The sequence below is a fragment of the Bos taurus genome, chromosome 18 (genome assembly GCF_002263795.3).
Source record: "Bos taurus isolate L1 Dominette 01449 registration number 42190680 breed Hereford chromosome 18, ARS-UCD2.0, whole genome shotgun sequence".
NCBI lineage: Eukaryota > Metazoa > Chordata > Mammalia > Artiodactyla > Bovidae > Bos > Bos taurus.
In genome coordinates, this window is record NC_037345.1 from 64,585,857 (window position 1) to 64,609,388 (window position 23,532).

The window sequence follows — 23,532 nt, forward strand, 5'->3', positions numbered from 1 at the left end:
AGCAAACTAGAAACCACAAAACCCCATTTTTAGAGATGAATGGATTAAAAAATACAATGAAAATATATCAAATAGTATATTTATCAGGAAAAAATGAGTTATTCACATTGGCAACTTAGATGATTCTCAAAATAACTGCGCGTGGAGAAAGAAAATGACAACTACAAAAGTAATCATTTAGACTTCAACGATATTGCTGTGCTTAGTCCTGTTCAACTCTGTGCAACCTCATGGACTATAGCCCGTCAGGCTCCTCTCTCAATGGGAATTCTCCAGGCAAGAATACTGGAGTGGATTGCCCTGTCCTCCTCCAGGGGATCTTCCCAACCCAGGGATCAAACTCAGGTCTTCCTAACTGCAGGTGGATTCTTTACCATCTGAGCCACCAGAAAAACCAATGATATTAGAAGTCTGGAAAACACTAATTTAATGAGAGAAAAATCAGTCAATAGTAGTTGCCTGGGATCCTTGGAGACATATGGTAGTGATGGATGTTTGCTATGATGATGGTTCTGTGACTTTGCAAGTGTTAAAACTTACCAAGCTGGTAAGTTTGGTAATTCAGCTGCAGTTATGCTCAGAGCATGGCAACTGTACATCTCAACCAAATCGGGATAGAAATTGGCTTCACATAAAAATCTGAATCTCCATTTTGGAAAAGAACTCTGGCAACCACACCTCAAATCTACCACCTCTCCCGGTCTCATAGAAATTCTGTCACAGTAGAAATGAAGATTGCTGAACAATAAAAAGGTGCTTACACTTGAGTTATTTAGGAACTCTGCCTGGGTCCTAAAACTCACATGCCTGGACTACAGGACTCTCCACTCTCATTTACCCACTGCTTCCACTGTGCAGCAATGGCCTTAAGATTTGCAGATGCTATGTGATGCCAAAACCTTTACATTCTTCAGTCACTGACTGCAGGCTCAAGAGGAAGAGAAACACGGCTGTAACTTCTGAAAATTTCTGCAAAAACCTTATCATCAACAGCCACAGTTATGGGAACATTTATGAACGCCCTTTTAGAAAAGGTGTATCCCTTCCTGTTGCTAGATTCTCAGTTCCTACTAATCCCCCATTTCTGAACCAAGTATGGTCCCCCCCAATGTCTGTAGCCTAACACTCAGCAACACCAGCCTGCCACATTATGCACATTATGGCACATGGCTGTGTTCCAGCTGGACCTAGAGAACTTTCCATTGAACAGTACTAGGGGGATGATGTGATATCCCACGTGAAAAGAGAACAATCCACACAGCTCCAAAAATCACTTTGCTGCTCACAGTCCTCATCTCAAGGTGGCCTTGGGACCCATCAAAAATTCCTTCAGGACCCATCAAAAATCCTAACATCCAGGTCACAGCATTAGTTCCACAGAGCCCTGGAGTCCATACCAGGAGCCCTTGGACAATGCAAATTAGACCCAAACTAGACTGAACACTATTCTCTGTCATATTCCAACTGAGGTATTATACGAAGTCTGAAACACCCATAAAACTTTTTTACTCTTCATCTTGACAGTCCAGTTTGGTTCTTAACAGCAGTCTGAAGGTGAACAAAACCCAAGATGCATGTTGTCTTAAACAATAGTCTTTATTTTTACACAAAGCAGTGCAAAATGAGGCAGTTCCCCAAAGGGTGACTTGGAGCTAGAAAATCCATCTTGAACATGACACAACCCAATACCACCAAACAAAGTAAACCTCTATGAGCTGCCAGTAGAACCCAGACTGGATGCCCAAGATCAAAGCTGCTTAGGCCATATCCTAGGCAGTTGACAGGATCTAAGAGCATGACGTCACCCAAGTGCTCAGGCTACACATGCTTCCCTCTAAGGGACAGGAGAGCACAAAGGTCTACCTACCCTGATCACACTGCGGGACTGACAACCAGAACAGGAATCTGCCATCTGGTAGAGGGAAGAAATTCACAGTGACGTCTGGCAAGGCTGCTGCACAGGTTAGGAAGTAGATCTTAGCTCCTTAAAGCTTCCAGAGAACCAAGTATCCACAGGCCCTCTCCACACCAGGGCTGTGCACATGGATGGCATTCAGCTTTTGGCTGATGATGCCCTTCATAGAGCCTGTTAAGTAAGATATATTAATTAAGGAGACAGCTCATTGGCTTCTCTCTTCATTTGGTTTGAAGGTCTTTCTCCAGTATGAACTTTTTGGTGACCAATGTGGTTATACCTTCAGCTGAAAGCTTTCCTACATTCTCTGCACTCCTGGGTCTGGTGCTCAATCAGAGCTGACCTGTGACAGAAAATATTTCCATATTTGTTGCACTTGTGGGGTCTTTCTGTGCTGTGAACTTTTCAGCTTTTTTTTTCCTTGTTCAGGTGCTATAGCTAAAGAAATTCTCCACATTTGGTACACTCAGGTGACTTTTCTCCAGTGTAAATTCAGGTGCTTAATCAGAGTAGATTTCTGGCTAAAACATTTCCCACAATCACAGCACTTATAAGGCCTTTCTCCAGTGTGAACTCTCTGGTGTGTAGTAAGAATAGAATTTTGGCTAAAACATTTTCCACATTCACTGCACTCAAAAGTCTTTGCTCCAGTATGAATTCTATTGTGGACTTGAAGGTGGGCTCTTTGCCTAAAGGACTTCCCACATTCATTACACTCATAAGGCCTTTCCCCACTGTGAATTCTTCTATGCATAACAAGGCTGGCCATGTATCTAAATGCTTTCCCACATTCACTGCACTCATGAGGCCACTCTCCAGTGTGGACCAGCTGGTGCTGAATAAGCATGCGTTTACAGGTGTAGGTTCTTCCACATTCTCCACATTCATAAGGCCTCTCTCCAGTGTGGACTCGCCGGTGCTGATCAAGTTTGGTTTTAGTACTAAATGTTTTCCCACATTCACTGCACTCATATGGTCTGGCTCCAGTGTGAATTCTCTGGTGCACAACAAGCTGGGAGTGTTGCCTAAAGAATTTTCCACATTCTCTACACTCATAAGGCCTTTCCCCTGTGTGAATCCTTCTATGTATAGCAAGGCTGGAGCTGCATCTAAAGACTTTCCCACATTCGCTGCATTCATAAGGCTTCTCTCCGGTGTGGACTCTATGGTGCTGAGCAAGCCTGGACTTCCGGTAGAAGAGCTTCCCACATTCACTGCACTTGAAACGCTTTTCTCCATTGTGAAACTCTGCTACAAACTCCATCATTTGTGGTTTAACCTGGTGCTGGACATGGTCAGAGGTACCAGGGAAATCCTTCCTTGCCTCTTGGCACTTAAAAGCCTTCTCCAATGCATGGACTGTGCAGTTCCTCATTAAGGCCTTACCCAAATCTCTTCTCATGAGCTTCTCTCCAACATGCTGGTGGGATTTCACATCTGTCCCACACAGTGTCTGGCCAGGGTTTGTTCGCAGGACCTCGGGTCCACACAAACCACCTTCTAAGGCCAGGTTACCCATGTCCCAGGGACAGACCTTCTGGCTGGACAGGTCTGTCTTTTTGGTATTTCTCTGTGGCACTTCTACAGAAACATTCTGCTCAGAAGGTGTCTGTTCATCTTCTGCTGTATGACAACACCCTGAAATCAGAAAAATGCGGGTGAACTTAATGTAGGAAAAGGTTTTTAAAAAGGCAGATGTTTTGCACCATATGTGTCTGACATAGAAAGAATAAATCCATGGGACTAGTTCAGGACAAGGAGCTGTGGGCAGGTAAGGAAAAGCCCCAATCTGTAGAACTGGGCTTCTACACATCACAGAACAGGAAGGACTCACCAGGCAAAAGACACAAGAGGGTGGATATTAAATGGAGGAGCCAGGGGTCCACAATGCACTCCTACAGGAATGGTTTTCATCAGGGCCTTGGCTGCTGGTGACACATGTGTGCTGTGTGGAAAGCTATGTCGAGGCCCAGGATATTGTGTCACTGAGTAGCTGGTGTTCAGGACTATTTTAAGGAGAGGTGCAGGTTTTATGACACAGTAAGCATAGGCAAACAGTGGAAAGCATTAGAGTGAGGATGTTGAGGAACAATGCGGAGTGGAAGCCAGAGAGGTGAGGGATAATCCTGGGTTGGAAGCCAGGGTAGAAATCACAGGGGGAATGTGTCAAGAATGGAGAAGAAACAGAAATGAGATAACAAGTCACTGGTCTTAGACCACAAACAGTGTTGGGGCCAGGACATATTCAAAATTTGACTGAATCCAGCCACAACGTCACTGCTCCCTGTGATGCCAATCATCAGGACCAGACCCATTTTGAGCCCTGCTTCCTATGCCTGGAATCATGTCCACTCTCTCCTATACCCAAGGTTCTCCTCCCAGCTTCAACTGGACAACAACATGGGACTTAGAAGATCCACATTCTAAGAAAAGAACAAGACAGTTTCCCATGGGAAAACAACCAATCTCAAAAGAATTCAAGAAAAAAATAATGATAAAAATAATCTTTGAATCTCATAGCTATATGCACCCCATAAATAGTGACCATGCTGGGTCCCAACAATTCCTGAAACAGTGAGGCCCAAAGAAATGTCAGCAGGAAGGAGGCAGAAGCTGCACAAAGGTACAGGGGTCTACAGAGTCAACTTGACAGGGAGAAGCTGAAATGAATGGAAATCACTAAGCTAACTCCAAGGCTTATGATCCAGAAAATTTTTGCTGGGAAAACTTCAGCCGCTGGCATTGGGGCCACCTGTGAAAGGAGGTGGAACACACACTCACTCAGGCTTGGTACCCACAACACAGAGGACAGGGAAGAAGTAATAGAGAGGTGCCCACTGTCTAGCTGTGAACAGAACAGACTTGCTCTTAGAGAAAAGGGGAAAGGCAGAGACCTGTCCAGGATGCTGGCATAGGGGTGAGGGCCTTACCCAAGGACACAACCAGTGCAAAGGTCTCCAGCATGACATCGCGGTACAGGAATTTCTGGGCCTCACCAAGGAGCCTCCATTCCTCTTGGGAAAAGTAAACAGCCACATCCTCAAAGGTCACAGGGCTCTATGATGATGGGAACAGATGTGTGCATGAGCAGCCTCTTTCCCTAGGACCCTAAGAACACCCCCAACCCTAATCCACATTCACTCTGGTGTCATCATCCTCCCTGGCTCCCTAATTTAGAGGTCAGTGGTACCCAAAACTCTGGCTGTGGGCCTGGCATGCAGAGCCCCTTTCCTCTCCTGCAAGACAACAGTCTGACAGTCCCCAGGTGATCCACTCCAGACACCAACAACTTGAACCCACCCTTCTCAAAGTCCTACTACAGAGCCCTCAGTCAATTAGTTCACACACCTTCCCTACATGCATATCATATCACTCAGTGGACATTCTCAGACATCTGACCCCCATCTTCACCACATGGACCACCAAGTTGGCTTTCCCACCAGGCCTTGATCCTGACTTTATCTCAGTCACAACACACAAAATCTAAATACCTCTGGTCAGATTCCACTTCCATACTGCACTATGTCTCTTTAACAGTTACCATCTTTGCTCATATAACACCCATTCAAAATCCACACCCACTTAACACAGCCTAAAGAAACTGTGACATTCTGTCACAAGCTTCCCAAGTTCTACCACAAAAGCCTAGTGAGTCAGAGGAGAATAAATTAGCACCAGCATGACTTTGCTATCAATTTATCTCATTTCTGCTTTTCTTCCACATCAGTACCATAGCTTTTCCCCACAGAAAGCTGACTTACCAACTGGCCTTCCCCTTCCCCTTACCTTCTTGCTGATGACCACTCCACTTCTTTGTCTGTCTGTGTCTCCTCTGTCCCCTAATGGCATCCAAAAGCCTCCCCATTACTCTAGATCTACATGTTCAGCCATCCACTTGTCTCCTACACTTGGGAGCCACTGCAACATCTGAGGCTTAACAGGGCCAAAACTCAATTCCTAATATTCTCACTGAAAAGTCCTCTTATCAGACTTCCCCAAATCAGTTGATGGCACTTCCACCTTTCCAGATGCAAATGGAAAAAACTTTGGAAGCATGTGATTCCTCCACATTGGAAAATCTGATCAGCCTTTACTTAGAAAAAGTAGAAACCAAGTAGTTTTCATATCTCCACATACACCACTTTGGTGCAGCTAGAGCCATGCACATCTGGAAAATTAAGACAGCTTCTATGTTTCTTTGTCTTCCTCTCCACCAGGCTGTTGTGCACTCTGCACCCAGAGGCAGCCTCTTGAAACTTAAGTAATATCACTTTTCATTTCTATTACAAAAATCCCATTTCTGCCATCAGTCTCAGAACAGAAACTCATCTTATCAGGCTACCAGTCTAGCCCTGACCCTGGTTCCCTTGTTCTCTGTTCCTACTGCATAAACAGAGACCCAACAGTCCTAAAATACACTCATCTCAATTGCATCCTCGAGCATTTGGACATAGTAACCTCTATACATACAATCTTGCACATTTCAGTCCCCTGGTTGCCAAATTTGGAATCTTTCCATATACCCTCTGGCCTGGACTTGGAATTCTGCACTCAGGGTTTCTCTAGGGTGTCCAGACACCAAGTTCACGAAAAGCAGCAGAAAAATCTTTCAGAACACCAACACTCACCAGTGAAGAGTCCATAAGTTGTTCTGTTGAACATGGAACCTGTGGGAAGAGTAGTGCCATGTAACTTTAATTCCCATCAGCAACAAAGACAAGAAAGATTAATGAGATAACTATTCAATATTTCAGGTGAAGACAAATTACTCAATAGAAAACTAAATCATAAAGAGGGCAGAAAATGTTATGGAGTTGTGCCATAAGGTCATACGTCTGACTTCAGAAAAGGTTTTCTAGAAGTGGGACTAATAAGTGCAAAGCCTTTCTATTAGATTCATGTCTGATGTGTCTGAGTAGCTCCATGAGGCTAGTACGACTGGAGCCCAATGATCCAAAGAGTAAGCTACCTGGTTAGATAGGAGATGCTTGTGGCAGGTCATATAGAGCTATTACAGCCCCAAGCCATGCATATAAAAATTAAGCAGAGCTCTTTCTGACATTGCCATTTGATTCCATTCTTCCATTTCTCCCTTGCCAATAATCACTTTTTCCTCTCATAGCTTGTAGCTGGACCCAACATTTGGACAGGAGTTCCTATACTCCTTTTCTAATTTTACTTTGGTTATCTTAAAGATTGTTTTTTAAAAAACTTATACTTGAACCATATTCTTTAATATATCCAGTTTTTCCCCCCATAAATGTTCAAACAGATTAACTTCCTACAAGCTTTTTTCTCCTGTTGTAGAGAATGGAAACACCACTGACTTCGCTTTGAAAATGGATCTCAGAATTCTCTGGCTGCCCAGTGGTTAGAATGTGCTACTTTCACTGCAGTGGACCTGGGTTCTATACCTGGTTGGGGAACCTAGATTCCACAAGCCAAGCAGTGCAACCACACACACACACACACACACACACACAAAAGAGAGAGAGAGAGAGAGAGAATTACAAGAAGAAAATGGCTTCAGAAAATTAATCTGTGAGAAAGGGATTATTGCTAGAATCAGAGTAAATGTGTGTGGCTTCCAACAGTTTGAGATAACTGGACATCACTGATGACTCTTTAAACTTAAGACAAAGGAAAGAACCTATATGACCTGATCTCTGTTCAATCCTCTTTAAATAAACATGAAAATACCTTCTTGGGTTCTAAGTATCTTGGTAAGGATTCCCAGCATTATAAGTTTTTATTTTTACAATGATTCATTTAATCCTCCTTTTAAAACAAGTGTTTTACAAAATAATCATTTTCTTCCGAAACTACCAGAGGAGCATCACGTAACGGTGAAATAAATATTAGCAGAGTACAATCACTGAAAGAGAAGAAAAATTCTTAAATGGCTGTATACTGCAGAACTGTTAAGTAGGCATAATGCAAAAAGAGAGTGTGAAAATACAAACACGGGATCCATTAAAAATAAGCATAATCATCTCATTCAAAGAACTAAGTTAAAATTAGTAAGATGGAGCAAAATAAGTTCAAAAGGTGGAAATATTCATTTAAATACAATAATAATTTTAACATATATGCTAGACAGATATGTCCTTAACACACAACAGAAGGCAAAGAAGTTATGGCTGGAATAGCAATGGTTATAAATAAAGAAAGCTGACCAAAAAAGCCTTCAACAGCTGATTTTATAAAGACATCTTACTCATATAATGTATGTGCTCAGTCACTCAGTCCTGTCTGATTCTTTGTGACACCATGGACTGTTACCCACCAGGCTCCTCTATCCACGGGATTCTCCAGGCAAGAATACTGGAATAGGGTACCAGGGGACCTTCCGTATCCAGGGATCGAACCTGCTTCTCTTGTGTCTTCTGAACTGGCAGGTGGATTCTTTACAACTAGCGCCACCTCAGAAGCCCCACAGACTATACACTCACTATACAATACTGCAAAAGTAAAGAAAATTAGCGGATAGACACGAAAAAATGGGTGACGTCACACCATCTTCTCCAAAAGAAAACAAAAACAGAAACACTTAATACTTATATGATTTCAGTTGTAAAAGTTTTAAAACAACTGAGCAAAGGGCAACTACGGTCCTCGAATATTCTCCACACAGTTGGCAGAACTATGTGTGTGCGCTAAGCCGCTTCAGTCGTGTCCGACTCTTGGCGACCTTACGGACTGTAGCGCGCCAGGCTCCTCTGTCCATGGGATTCTCCAGGCAAGAATACTGGAGTGGGTTGCCACTTCCTCCTCCAGGGGATCTTCCTGACCCAGAGATGGAACCCACGTCACTTATGTCTGCTGCACTGGCAGGCAGGTTCTACCACCAGCGACATGTAAGAAGCAGAACAATCAAGAAAGCAACAAACAAACAACAACAACAAAACCCGCTCACTTGAAACAAAAGACAACATCTTAACATTTGGGAGACGGGACAATAGTTTTGGCAGGACCTCCACAGGCGGCTTTTGGGTCCTACTTGTACCTCATTTCTTGATTTGAGCATTGAACGGCTATTAATAACAGCTGGTTTTTCAACTGCACGTAGGTCAGAAGCATTTATTTTCTCCCAAGCAGGTCATATTTCAACATTAGAAAAACCTAGGTTTTGGTTAAGAAATGAAAACATACACAGGATACTTGAAAGAGAACACAGGTAAGTACAAAAATGCCGCAGAATGAGAAGAGTTGGCTGAGAGCTCGGAGGGCGCAGCGTTTACCTGAAGCGGATCTGTCAGCACGGCCGTCTCAGCTGAGCCTGAGGGCGAAGGTGGGCCCTGGGCACCGCGGCGCCCGTCTCGGTCCCAAGTCAGAGTCAGGCCGGATGGCGCCGCGCAGAGCCTCAGACCCCCCTGAGAGCAGCGGGCACAGCGCCTTCCTGCCTTCCTTCACCTCAGGCCGGCCAAATTCTGAAGTTCCACACACGAAATCAGGCTGGAGTTTAAAAATGTCGCCCGCGGGACCGGCCGGAAGACCCGCCCAGACGCCTTCTTACAGAACGGAAGTGGCTCAGCCCCGGGTTTTCATTGGCCCAGTGACCCACACGGGCTGCGCTTTGTTTTCAGGGAAATGTAGTGAACTCCGCTGTCTGCCACGGCTGGGTTCGGTGCTCCAGACTGCCAGGAAAGTTCCGCCTGACTCTGGCGGGTGGCTGGGAAGCAATTTTCCAAGGCTCCGAGTTACTGGCGGGGTTCACGCTTCTTAAAGGGGACGCACCCAGATATCCGTGAAACCACTCTTCTCAAAGACAGAAAAAGGAGGTGTCAGCACGCGTAGGGAGTCGTGCCACACAGGGCATCGAGCATTCTAAAATTTTAAGAACTTGAAATTGAGAATGTGGTACAGGTAGAGGACTTAGTGACGTCAACATTTTGGAAAAATTATGAGGTCATACATACTTAGAGGTCAAAGACATTTATGATACACACCTACAAGTAATATTTTGCATTATGATTGCAATGAATATACCTGAAAACAAACACATTTTGAAGGACTTAGACTCAATGTGGCAGGCTGATGAATATTCCCCGAAGACAACTGGGTCATCTTTGGAACTCATGTTACTTATATGGTCAGAGACTTTGCCAACTCTAGTAGGGATTTGGAGAGGAGATTACCCCAAAAGTATGTTTGTCCGGAGATGGACTCCAAGGTCTCCTCATAAAAGACAGGTAGAGGAAGGCGATTTGATGACTGAAATGCTGCACTGCTGGTCTTGGAAGGAAGTGGTCTTCAGCCGTCAAACACAAGGAATGCAGCTCTAGACTTTGGAAAAGGCAAGGACAATTCATTCCTAGAGCCTCCAGAGAGACCAAGCCCCTAGTCACACTTTGACTTTATCCCTGTGAAAGTGATTTAGACTTCTGACGTCCAGAAGAGTAAAATAATTCATGTTTCGTCTGAAACCATCAACTTTGTGGTTATTCATTATAGCAGCCATAGAAAATGAATACGGTTTAGTGACTTGAGCTTAATTACAGATTGCTCCTGCTATCCCAATGAACAGCTTTCCTAGGAAATGTTTCATAAACTGAGATGTCATAAAGCAGAAATATTCCCTTCTTTCTCAAAATTCTGATACACCACTTCGGTTTTCCCAATGAACAGCCATTAATATGGTGTTATGGCTTTTTTCATAAAAGTGATTAAAATACTTCGGAAGTTTCTTTGGATTTCATAAAAACATGTACTAATGTGTCTTTATAAAACACAAGTGATGTAATCTGAACTTTGGAAAGCAGGAGATTCCTGTATTTGATTAAATTATGAAAATTATGAAAAAGTGTCAAAGTCTGGAAATACACTTTGAATTATTTAAAAGTTAAATGAGGCAGGGTGGGGCTAAATGTCCTATGTAAAAATGAGTAAATATTTTTATGTATGTCAAGTATGTTAATTATTAGGAGTATAAAGTGGCGAATAATGTTCTGAGAACCTAGCCAAGTCATTCAGTGAAGAAAACTGAAGTTCCAACACACTTATTGTCTTCTCAGATTATCTGGCAAATGAAAAAAAAAAGTCCAACATCATGAATTAGTAGGGAAATGCAATCAGATAATAGTCTCCATACTTTTAAAACAGGTAATATTTAAAATACTAACCATACCAACCACTACTGGTGAGGAATAACGGGGAATTGAACACTGTCAATGGGAATGCAAATGGGTAGTCATTCATTTTAGAACATGAAACCAAGTGTCCATATAAAGGATTTTATTTACTTGTTTGCTTACTTGTGGCAGGCAAACTGGAAACAAACCACAAAACCCAATCCTTTAACAGATGAATGGATAAACAGTTAAACGATGGTCTACCCAAATAATATATTTATCAGAAAAAAATTATTCACATTGGCAACTTGGATGATTCTTAAAGTAACTATGCATGTAGAAAGAAAATGACAAATAAAAAAGTAAACATTAAACACTCCAATGATATTAAAGTTCTGGAAAACACTGAGTTACTGAATTGGAGATGTACCCACAGGCCATCTCCACACTAGGGGTGTGCACACAGATGGCATTCAACTTACAGTTGAGGAGTCCTTTACAGAACCAGTTCAGTAAGATGTATTAACTAAGGAGATAGCTCATTTGTTTCTCTTCTCATCTCATTTGAAGGCCTTTCTCTAGTATGAGCATACTGGTGACAAATGAGGTTAGACCTTTGGCTCAAAGCTTTGTCACATTCAGTACACACATAGGGGCTCTACAGGTAGTGATGGATGTTTGTTATGATGATGGTTCCATGCGTGGTTGAAACTTATCAAGTTGGACAATTTAGGGATGTTCTATTCAGTGCAGACCAACTATACATAAGCTCAATTAAATCTGTATAAAAATTGACTTCACATAAAAATCAGTATCTTTTTGGAAAAGGAGAACTCTGGCAATCACACCTCAAATCCATTCTCTCTCTTGGTCTCATGGGAGGGATTCTGTCAGAGTAGCAATGAAGACTGGTGAGCAATCAAAGTTATCCAAGAACTCTGTCTGGGTCCTGAAAATCACATGCCTGGACTTCAGGATTTCTGCTCTTATTCCCCACTGTCTTCACTGTGCAGTAATGGCCTTAGATAAACAATCTGCAGATGCTATATGACGCCAAAACCAGTTCTGTAACATCTGAGAATTTTGGCAAAAACTTTATCATAAACAGCCATGGGAACATATGTGGATGCAGCTTTAGAAAAGGTGTGTCCCTTCTTGTTTGCTAGTCTCTCAGTTCCTATTAACTCTATGCCTGTTTCTGCAACAAGTATGATTCCCACCCAGTGTCTGTAAGTTAACACTGAGCAACACCAGCCCCAAGTTGTGGACATTGTGGCATGTGGCTCTGCTATGGCTGGGCCTAGGGACCTTCTTCCCTTAAACAATACTGGGGGCATGATGTGACATCTCATGTGAAAAGACAACTTATGCAGCTCCAAAAACAAAACAAAACAAAACAAAACACTGGTGCTGCTCACAACTATCCTCATCTCAGGGTGACCTGAAGACCTACCCAAAATTCTGACATCTGGTCACATTAGTCCCACAGAACCCTGCAGTCTACCCCAGGAGACCTTGGAAAATTAGATCAAATTAGACTGAATACTGTTCTCTGCCATTATCATTCCCACTGAAGTACACAAAGTTTGGAACACCCACAAAACTTGTTCCTCTTCATCCTGATAGTCCAATGTGGTTCTTAACAGCAGTCTCAAAGTGAACAAAACCAAAGACGCATGTTGTGTTAAGCAATAGTCTTTATTTTTACACAAAGTAGTGCAAAATGAGGCAGTTCCCCAAAGGGTGACTTGGAGCTAGAAAATCCATCCTAGGCATAAAATGATCCAATACCACCAAATAATGTAAACCTCTATGAGCTTCCAGCAGAACCCAGACTGGCAAAGCTGCTTAGGTTGTGTCCTATGCAGTTGACAGGACCTAAGAGCATGACACCACCCAAGTCCTCAGGCCACTTATGCTTCCCTCTAGGGTACAGGACAGCACAAAGGTCTACCTACACTGATCTCACTGTATGTGGATCTGCCACTTGGTAGATGCCCAGTATGAGGATCTGCCACTTGGTAGAGGTAAGAAAGTCACAATGACACGAGGTCTGTCAAGGGCCCTGGGAGGTCACAGCCTAGCTCCTCAAAGTTTCCTAGGAACTGGGTACCCACAGACCATCTCCACATTAGGGCCGTGCACACGGGTGACATTCCACTTAGAGTTGAGAAGTCCCTCACAGAGCCAGTTCAGCAAGATGTATTAACTAAGGCAACAGCTCATTCTCTTCTCTCCTCATCTCATTTGAAGGCCTTTCTCCAGTATGAGTGTTCTGATGACAAACAAGGTTAGACCTTCGGCTCAAAGCTTTTTTACATTCACTACACTACTCTATGGGCTGTTAGGTTCTGGCGCTGAGTTAGAGCACACATTTGACAAAAAATATTCCCCCACTTGCTGTGCTGGTGCTGCACTTCTGTGGTGTGAACTTTTTGGTGTTAATTAAGTTGGGTGCTTTGGCTAAAGACTTCTCCACATTTAGTGCACTTGTGTGGTTTTTCTCTGGTGTGAACTCAGATGCGTAATAAGAGTAGAGCTTTGGCTAAAACATTTCCTACATTCACTGCACTCGTAATACGTCTTTGCTCAAGTATGAATTTTGTAGTGTACTTTAAGGTGGGAGCTTCGCTTAAAGAACTTTCCACATTCACTACACTTGTAAGGCCTTTCTCCAGTGTGAACTCTTCTATGTTTACTGAGGCTGGATATGAACCTAAAGACTTTTCCACATTCACCGCATTCATAAGGCTTCTCTCCAGTGTGAACTCTCTGGTGCTGAACAAGTTTGCTTTTAGGGGTGAAGCTTTTCCCACATTCACTACAATCATATGGCTTGGCTCCAGTGTGAGTTCTCTGGTGTACAACAAGTTGGGAGCTTCGGCTAAATAGCTTTCCACACTCCCTACCTTCATAAGGCCTTTCTCCTGTATGAATTCTTCTATATAACAAAGCTGGAATTACATCTAAAGACTTTCCCACATTCACTGCACTTGTAAGGCCTTTCTCCAGTGTGGATTCCCTGGTGCTTAAAAAGTATGGGTTTACAGGTAAAGGTTTTCCCACATTCGCAGCACTCGTAAGTCCTCTCACCACTATGGACATGGACTCTCTGATGCTGAGTAAGTCTGTATTTGCAACAGAAGGGTTTCCCACATTCACTGCACTTGTAAGGCCTTTCTCCAGTGAATTCACTGGTGCCATACAAGTACATGTTTGTCACTAAAAGCTTTCCCACGTTCACTGCACCCATAGGGCGTTTCTCTAGTGTGGACATTCCAGTGCCAAACAAATACATATTCATAGCTGAAGGCTTTCCCACATCCAGCATATTCATAAGGCCTCTCTCCAGTGTGGACTCTCTGGTGCTGAGCAAGCTTGGACTTTTGGGAGGTTTCCCCACATTCGTGGCATTTACGCTGCCTTTGTCCATTATGAGAAAGTTCCAAAAACTCAGTGCCCTTTTGCAATTTAATCTAGCACGGTGCTGGATGCTTGGAGCTGGTGCACTGGGACGACCCAGGGGGAGGGTATGGGGAGGGAGGAGGGAGGAGGGTTCAGGATGGGGAACACAGGTATACCTGTGGCAGATTCATTTCGATGTTTGGCAAAACTGATGCAATGTTGTGAAGTTTAAAAATAAAATAAAAGATGAAAAAAAAAATCTACTGCTGGAAATAGCGAGAGATACCCGGGAAATCCTTCCTAGCCTCACAGCACATAAAAGCCTTCCCCAGTGCATGGAGTGTGCATCTCTTCATAAAGGCCTTACCCACGCCTCTTCTAAAGAGTTTATCTCCACTGTTCTGCTGAAATTTCAAACCTGCTCCACACAGGGTCTGGCCGGGGTTTATTCCCATGTCCTCAGCTACACACACACCACCTTCTACATTCAGGCTACGCATGTCCCAGGGAGAGGCTGGGTGGAGAGGTCTATCTCTGAGGTATTTCTCTGTGGCACTTCTACAGAAACATTCTGCTCTGAAGTTCTCTGCTTGACCTTTATTCCATGCCAACAACCTGAAACCAGAGATATGAGGAGGAATTTCACATAGATTTTGGTAGAATGGGCAGCCCCATCACACATATGTGTCTGACACAGAAGAATAAAACCATGGGACTATTTTGAGGACGAGGGAGCTCAGGCAGGTTAGAAAACCAGTGCTGTGCAATAATGGGCCTCTCCACAGGACAGTCTGGCAGCAACAGCCAAGTGGACCCCACAGATAGTCCCACCTTGGTTCCAATACTTCCTGGTCAGTCAGGCTCCAGGAAATGGAGTTGGATCAAGGCAGAACCTGGAGCACAGAGATGCAGGGGTCAACTGAGTCAAACTGGCAGTGAGTGGCTGAGAATCCAGTGAATTTATCCCAAGTCTTTTGACTTAGACAATCTTCACTGAGAAAACTTCAGAGCCACTGGTATTGCGACTACCTGTGAAAGGAGGTGGGACACAGACTCACTCAGCCTTAGTACCCGCAAAACAGAGGACAGGGAAGCAGTACCAGACAGGCAACCACGGTCCAGCTATGAAGAGAACAGATTTGAGCTTGGAAAAAAGGGGAAAGTCAGATACCTGCCCAGGATGCTGGGACAAGGGTGAGGGCCTTACCCAAGGATGCAACCAGTACAAAGGTCTCCAGCATGATATCATGGTACAGGCATCTCTAGGCCTCATCAAGGAGCCTCCATTCCTCCTGGGAAAAGTACACAGCCATGTCCTCAAAGGTCACAGGGCCCTGTGATGATGGGAAGAGATGTGTGCATAAGCAGCTTCTCTCCCCAGGACCCCATAATCAACCAACCCCAGCCCACCCTAACTCTGGCATCATCATCCTCCCATTTCCTAACATAGAGGGCAGTGGTACCCAAAACACTTCATCCTTCCTTGCACACTAGGTACAATCCTCAGTGACTACAGGCAGGTGGATAGACAGAGGCTATCTGTGTGGTGGGCCTGGCATGCAGGGCCCCTTCCCTTTCTTGTAAAACAACAGCCACAGTTCCCAGGATCATGTCTCCCAGACACACAGAAACTTAGGCCCACCTTTCTCTCAGACTCCTAGTACCTCAGGAAGTTAGTTCACACACCTTCCCCACAAGCATATCACTCAGTGGACTATATATCTGACCCTGATCACTGCCACGTGGTTCACAAAATTGGCATGTCTCCAGCTTCCCCTCATCTCCTGAACATTCAGAAAGTGCCTGACAAATACAACACAACCCCACTGTTCACCCACTTTCCACTGGCAGCTCCCTAGCCCTGTTCTGAAGGATTCCCCACTAAACCTTGTTCTTGACTTTATCCTCAGTCACAACATTCAGATCTAAATATCCCTGGTCAGTTTCCACTTCCATACTGCACATTATGTCTCTTCAAAAGTTACAATCTTTGTTCACATAATAATCATTCAAAAATCCACACCCAGCTGGCAGATCGTGGGTAAACTCACCTGACATTCTATCATAAAGTCCCCAAATTCCACCACGAAAACCTAGTGAGTACACAGGAGGGTCAATAAGCAGCAGCCTGACTTTGGCATCACTTCGTCTCCTTTTCTGCTTTTCCTGTGCATCAATTTCATAAGCACTATCTCATAAATACCTGGACCACATGCTGGACTTTCCCTCCCCCTATCTTCCTGCTGATGACCTTTGTAAAAGCCCCCCACCTTCCCTTGTCCCCTAATGGCATCCTGAAGACTCCCCAGCACTCTCGATCTGCAAGTTCAGCCATCCACTGGTCTCCTATACTCAGGAGTCACTGGAACATCTGAGACTCAACACAAGACCCAATTCCTAACAGTCTCACAGAAGGGGATTCTGCTTGCTGACTTCCCCATCTCAGCTGATAACACTACCACCCTTCCAGATGTAAAGGGAAAAAAACCTTTGGAGTCATCTGTGACTCACTCCACATTATAAAATCTAGTCTACTGTTAAAACTTTAAAAACAAATTCAGGAGCCAAATATTTCTCCTACTTCCATACCTATCACTCTGGTCTAGGCACAACTACTGCTCATCAGGATGATTACAATAGCCTCCTTGCTATCTGCCTGTCTTCCTCTTCCCCAGTCTATTGTGTCCTCTGCAGCCAGGGGCAGCCTCTTTAAACCTAAGTCACATTACTTTTCCCCTCCGTACCAAAAATTCCACATCTGCCATCATTCTCAGAACAGAAACTCACCTTCTCAGGCTAGCAGTCTAGGCCCGACTCTGGCCCTCTTGCTCTCTGTTCTTACCAGACATTAACGAAGACCCACACGTCCTAAAGCACGCCCGCCCCATCACAGGCTCAAGCATTTGCACGGACTACCCCTGTACCTAGGACAACTTTCCACATCTCAGTCCACTGGCTGCCAAAAAGGGAATCCCTCCATATAACCTCTGGCCTGGACTTGGAACTCTGGACTTAGGGTTTCTCTAGGATCTCCAGACACCAGGTCCAGGAAGAGTAGCAGCGTAACACTTCCAGAACACCTGCCACTCATCAGTGGAGTCCATAAAAGGTTCTGCTGAATGTGAAACCTGTGAGAAGAGCAGGGCCATGTAACTTTAATTTGATCAGCAACATAGTCAAAAAAGAATATCCATGAATAAAACATTTTATATTTAAGGCAAAGAGAAATACTTAAGGATAAAACAAAGCATGTAAAAGATGACAGAAAATATTATGGAGTTCTTCCATAAAGTAATATGGATGTCTTGAGAAAAGGCTTTCCAGAAGTGGAAGATACAAGTGAAAAGTCCATCAGTCATGTGCAGTGTGTTTGAGTACCATGTATGAGGATAGTGTGACTGAAGTTCAATGAGACAAAACGAAAGCAATCATGTTGGTGAGGAAATGGTTGTGGCAGGTCATATTACATTATTATACCCGAGGCTACAAATATCAAAATTAAGTCTTCCTGTATGTCCAGGTCTGACACCTCCATTTGATTTTCTTGCTTCTCCCTTGTCAATAATACATTTTCCTCTTCTTCCCACTTGTAGCTGGCCACAACAAGTGACCAGGAGTTCTTATACTTCCCTTTCAAAGTTTACTTTGGTTATGTTGCTGCTGCTGCTGCTGCTAAGTCGCTTCAGTCGTGTCCGACTCTGTGAAACCCCATAGACGGCGGCCCACCAGGCTCCCCCGTCCCTGAGATTCTCCAGGCAAGAACACTGAAGTGGGTTGCCATTTCCTTCTCCAAGGCATGAAAGTGAAAAGTGAAAGTGAAGCTGCTCAGTTGTGTACAACTCTTAGCAGCCCCATGGACTGCAGCCCACCAGGCTCCTGCGTCCATGGGGTTTTCCAGGCAGGAGTACTGGAGTGGGGTGCCATTGGTTATGATAGGTAGTTAGAATAGGAAAAAGGAGTCCAGAATGGTAGTGGCTGAAAGACAAAGAAGGGAAAAGCCTTTGAAAATAGAACAAAGGAAGGTCTGAGGACGGGAGTGAGAACCTCAGGCAAAGCAAACAGCCCTCCTGGCTAGCCCAATTTACATAGGGCAGGCTCAGGGAGAGGAGAAAAAACATATAAAAAAGGAGCCAAAATTGAACAGCTGGCTTCTATTCTCTTCGTGTTTTTTGGGTCGGCCTGCTCTCAGGCCTTGAGGATTATTTTTCTTTGCTTGCCAAATAAAACGGATCTGTAACCCCAACCTGTAACGCTGATCCATCCATTGCTTCAAATTTTTGCTGTGGCAAGACAGAGCCGAGGAAACTACACATTCCCCCAACAGTTACGTTAAAAACTGTTGGATATAAAATTTCAGCTTACATAATTCATATATTAAACTCTGATTTGAAGTTATTATTACATTATACAACAGAATTGAAGAACATGTACTTTTTATTCATATTCTTTGATAAATCCATACGGGTTTTTTCCCACCAATGTTCAGAGAGATCATTTGTAAATCTTCTTGGATTCTAAAACATCTTGATATGGATTCAAAGCCTTATAACTTATTACCCTTAAAATGATTCACTTTGTCCCCCTTATAACAAATATTTTAACAAGATATCTTCATCATTTTCTCTTCTGATACCACCCGAGTAAAGACTTAAAGTGAAAGTGAAAAGTGAAGTCGCTCAGTCATGTCCGACTCTTTGCGACCCCATGGACTGTAGCCTACCAGGCTCCTCTGTCCATGGCATTTTCCAGGCAATAGTACTGGAGTAGATTTAAATAACTTATAAATAATAAATATTGGAAGAGTACAATGACTGAAAAAGCAAAAACTCTTTACATGGGTGTGTAACGTAAAACTGTAAATGTACCTAATGCATAAGTGTGTAGCAAAATTAACTACAGGTAGATTAAGTGTAATCAAGCCATTCAAAGAACTAAGTTAAAATTAGTGACAAGGAATTAAAAAAAAAATTAGTAACAAGGAATAAAACAAGACTAAAAAGTGGAAACATTCATTTAGATAAAATAACAATTTTAACATATACGCTACACAAATGTGTGCTGGGTATATCCCAGAAGACATGGCAGGTATATCTACAGTAGCAATGTTTATAAATGCCAAAACAAAACAAAAACAAAAGAAGCTTCAACAGCTGAATTTATAAGGACCCTGTCCTCATATGTTCATACTATAGAATACTGCACAAAAAAGGAAAATAAATGAATAGCTATGAAAACATGGATAAACTCATGCCAAGTTGTGCAGATGAAGAAAATACATTATATTTATGTGATTCCACTCAGAAAAGAGTTTTAAAACAACGGAGTGATGGTAAGCCATAGTCCTTGAGTAATTTCCACATAACTGGCAAATTTATCAAGAAAAGCAAGGAAATGCTTCCATGAAAGAAAATTTTAACTTTTGGGGGATGGGATAATTGTTTTAGAACACCCACATTTATGCAGCTTCCGGGATCCTATTTATACTGCATTTCTTTTTTGTCTTTTAAATTGGCTGCATCAGGTCTTAACTGCCACACTAGGGATCTTCACTTCATCATTCAGGATCTTTTCCATGTGGCTCAGGAACTCTTGAGTTACCTCATGTGGGCTCAGTAGCTGTGGCTCATGGGCTTAGTTGGTCTGAGGCATGTGGGATCTTAGCTCCCTGTGTGTATGTGTGCTAAGTTGCTTCAGTCGTGTGGGCTCTTTGTAACCCCACAGACAGTAGCCTGCCAGGCTCCTCTGTCCATGGGATTCTCAAGGTAAGAATACTGGAGTGGGTTGCCATGCCCTTCTCCAGGGGATCTTCCAGACCCAGGAATCAAACCTGGGCCTTCCACATTGCAGATTCTTTACCATCTGAGCCACCAGGGAAGCCTCCTAATTTCCTGACAAGGAATCAAACCCTCCTCCCCTGCATCGCAAGGCGGACAATTTACCACTGGACCACCAGGAGAGTCCGTATATCGAATTTCTTGGCTTGAGAAGAGAATGAATATTAATTTTAGAGCTGCTTATTCAACTTTACCAGGAGGTTCTCTGCAATTTTTTTCTACACACCTCATATTTCTATATGTGGTAAACCAACCATTTGGGGAAACAATAAATAGAAATATATGACACTTGTAAGAAAACACTGTTAAGGACGAAGGTCCCACAGAATGGTAAGACTTGGCTGAGGGACTTCCCTGGGGGTCCTGTAACTAGGACTCTGTGCTCCCAATGTAGGGGTCCCTGGTTGGATCCCAGGTCAGGATCCCAGTCACATGCCTCAACCTGCATGCTGCAAAGAAGACCTGGAGCATCCAAATTTATGTATAAAAAGAAAATATTTTTTAAAAAATGAAGAGTTGAAAGTGAAGTCACTCAGTCGTGTCCGACTCTTTGCCACCCCATGGACTGTAGACTGCCAGGCTCCTCCGTCCATGGGATTTTCCAGGCATTTCCTTCTCCCAGGGATCTTCCAGACATAGCGATTGAACCTGGGTCTCTGGCACTGCAAGCCAACTCTACCGTCCGAGCCACTAGGGGGCTGCCTCAATGGCTCAGCGGTAGAATTGGAGTCCACATGCAGGAGGCATGGGTTCCATCCCTGATCCGGGAAGATCCCACATGCTGCAGATCCCTCTGTGTCACAAATAATTAGCCTGTGCTCTAGAGCCGGGGAGCCACAACTACTGAGCCCAAGCCCTAGAGTCCCGGCTCCGCAATGAGAAGCCCGAGCACCACAACAGAGAGTAGACCCCACTCTCCGCCCTTAGAGAAAGGCCAGCGCAGCAATAGCAAAATAAAAGTATTAAAAAAAAAATACAAAAAACAAAACGCTGGCCGAGGGGTCCAAGAGGTCAAAGCATTTACCTCAATCGTACTCATCCACGCAGCCGTTCCAGCCGAGTCGGTAGGCGAAGGAAGGGCCCGGGCACGGCGGCTCCTGTTCCAGCACAGAGACAGATTCTGGCCGAATGGAGCCCACGCCGAGCCTCAGATCCGCCTCAGGACAGCTGTACCAGCGCCTACCCAGCTCGCTGTACCTCAAGGCGGCACAGGGTTCCCAAGATCCCCACCAGGGAACCGATTTCACCAAATGTGTACTGAGTTCACAGGAAGTCGCTTGCGGTTGACGCCGGAAGGACCGCCCAGGCGCGGTCCTCTAGAACCAAACTGCCTCTCTTCTGATGCTTCATTGGTTCTGTGCTGTAGGAGGCGGCGCACTGCCTTCCGGGTAATGTAGTTTACGGAGTTCCAGGCCCTGGCAAGGGGCCCCTCTAGGGCTTGGGCTCAGTAGTTGTGGCTCCCCAGCTCTAGAGCACAGGCTAATTATCTGCCCAACTCTGGCAAAGTTCAGCCTCAGAGGGTTGCCGGAAGGGGTGTCCCTAGGCTCTGAGTACTGGGGCGGGGTTTCACGCGTCTGAAAGGCGATGCATCACGAGAGGTACAGAGACAATATTTCAGATGGTCCCCAAACCTACCAAACCAAATAGGCACAAGATACCAGGCTGTATCGTGGGGACGACAGAGGATGAGATGGTTGGATGGCATCACCGACTCAATGGACGAGTTTGAGCAAGCTCTGGAAGATGTTGAAGGACAGGGAAGCCTGGCATGCTGCAGTCCATGGGGTTACAGAGTTGGACACGACTGATTGAACAAACAACAACTAGGCTGTCGTTCACACACACAGGGCATCCATCCACAGTGCGGGTCTAATAAGTGGTGTCCTCAGTTCAGTTCAGTTCAGTTCAGTAGCTCAGTCGTGTCTGACTCTTTGCGACCCCATGAATCACAGCACACCAGGCCTCCCTGTCCATCACCAACTCCCGGAGTTCACTCAAACTCATGTCCATAGAGTCAGTGATGCCATCCAGCCATCTCATTCTCTCCTGCCCCCAATCCCTCCCAGCATCAGAGTCTTTTCCAATGAGTCAACTCTTCACATGCGGCGGCCAAAGAACTGGAGTTTCAGCTTCAGCATCATTCCTTCCAACGAACACCCAGGGCTGATCTCCTTTAGAATGGACTGGTTGGATCTCCTAGCAGTCCAAGGGACTTTCAAGAGTCTTCTCCAACACCACAGTTGAAAAGCATCAATTCTTCGGCGCTCAGCTTTCTTCACAGTCCAACTCTCACATCCATACATGACCACTGGAAAAACCATAGCCTTGACTAGACAGACCTTTGTTGGCAAAGTAATGTCTCTGCTTTTGAATATGCTATCATAACTTTCCTTCCAAGGAATAAGCGTCTTTTAATTTCATGGCTGCAATCACCATCTGCAGATTTTGGAGCCCAGAAAAATAAAGTCTGACACTGTTTCCACTGTTTCCCCATCTATTTCCCATGAAATGATGGGACCAGATGCCATGATCTTCGTTTTCTGAATGTTGAGCTTTAAGCCAATTTTTTCACTCTCCTCTTTCACCTTCATCAAGAGGCTTTTCAGTTCCTCTTCACTTTCTGCCATAAGGGTGGTGTCATCTGCATATCTGAGGTTATTGATATTTCTCCTGGCAATTTTGATTCCAGCTTGTGCTTCTTCCAGCCCAGCGTTTCACATGATGTAGTCTGCATATAAGTTAAACAAGCAGGGTGACAATATACAGCCTTGACGTACTCCTTTTCCTATTTGGAAGCAGTCTGTTGTTCCATGTCCAGTTCTAACTGTTGCTTCCTGACCTGCATACAGATTTCTCAAGAGGCAGGTCAGGTGGTCTACTGCTCTGCAAACACACGTAGCCTAAGCATTAGATCCAATTTATAACTTTCACTGTGGTAGGTCAGGGTAAAGCAAGTAAAGATTAAAGACAGGGCCATGGTGAGCAAGACAGGAAGGTGGACTTCTGTGCTAGTCCACTGGTTAAGAATTCACCTGCCAACGCAGGGAATATGGACTTGATCCCTGGTCTGGGTATATTCCACACGTCACAGGGCAACTAAGCCCGTACTCCACAACTACTGAGCCCGCTGGCCTAAAGCTCATGCTCCACAGTCAGAAGTCACTGCATGAGAAGCCCACGTACTGCAATGAGAGTAGCCCCCCCACTCCCCCACCACCATCCCACATTAGAGAAAACTAGCACACACAGCAAGGAAAACCCAGCATAGCCAAATAAAATTAATAAAATATATATATATTTCTTTTTT

General features: G+C 44.3%; 1 protein-coding gene and 1 pseudogene across 7 annotated transcripts; both read right to left on the minus strand.

Moving 5' to 3' along the window:
- Positions 1-1,577: 1,577 nt before the first annotated feature.
- On the minus strand, positions 1,578-9,413 carry LOC512684 (zinc finger protein 547-like). 6 transcript variants are annotated; one of them, XM_059876649.1, is made up of 4 exons: positions 9,157-9,413; positions 6,544-8,376; positions 4,846-4,972; positions 1,578-3,553 (listed from the first exon to the last, which is right to left on the minus strand). In XM_059876649.1, exons 2-4 carry the CDS (start codon positions 6,601-6,603, stop codon positions 2,382-2,384), a joined length of 1,359 nt encoding a protein of 452 aa, XP_059732632.1. In that variant the 5' UTR covers positions 6,604-8,376; positions 9,157-9,413; the 3' UTR covers positions 1,578-2,381.
- Positions 9,414-12,663: 3,250 nt separating this feature from the next.
- LOC101909173 (zinc finger protein 852-like) lies at positions 12,664-21,243 on the minus strand (annotated as a pseudogene). Its single transcript, XR_009491231.1, has 2 exons — positions 15,599-21,243; positions 12,664-15,284 (listed from the first exon to the last, which is right to left on the minus strand). The product of XR_009491231.1 is annotated as a zinc finger protein 852-like (transcript).
- Positions 21,244-23,532: the final 2,289 nt, after the last annotated feature.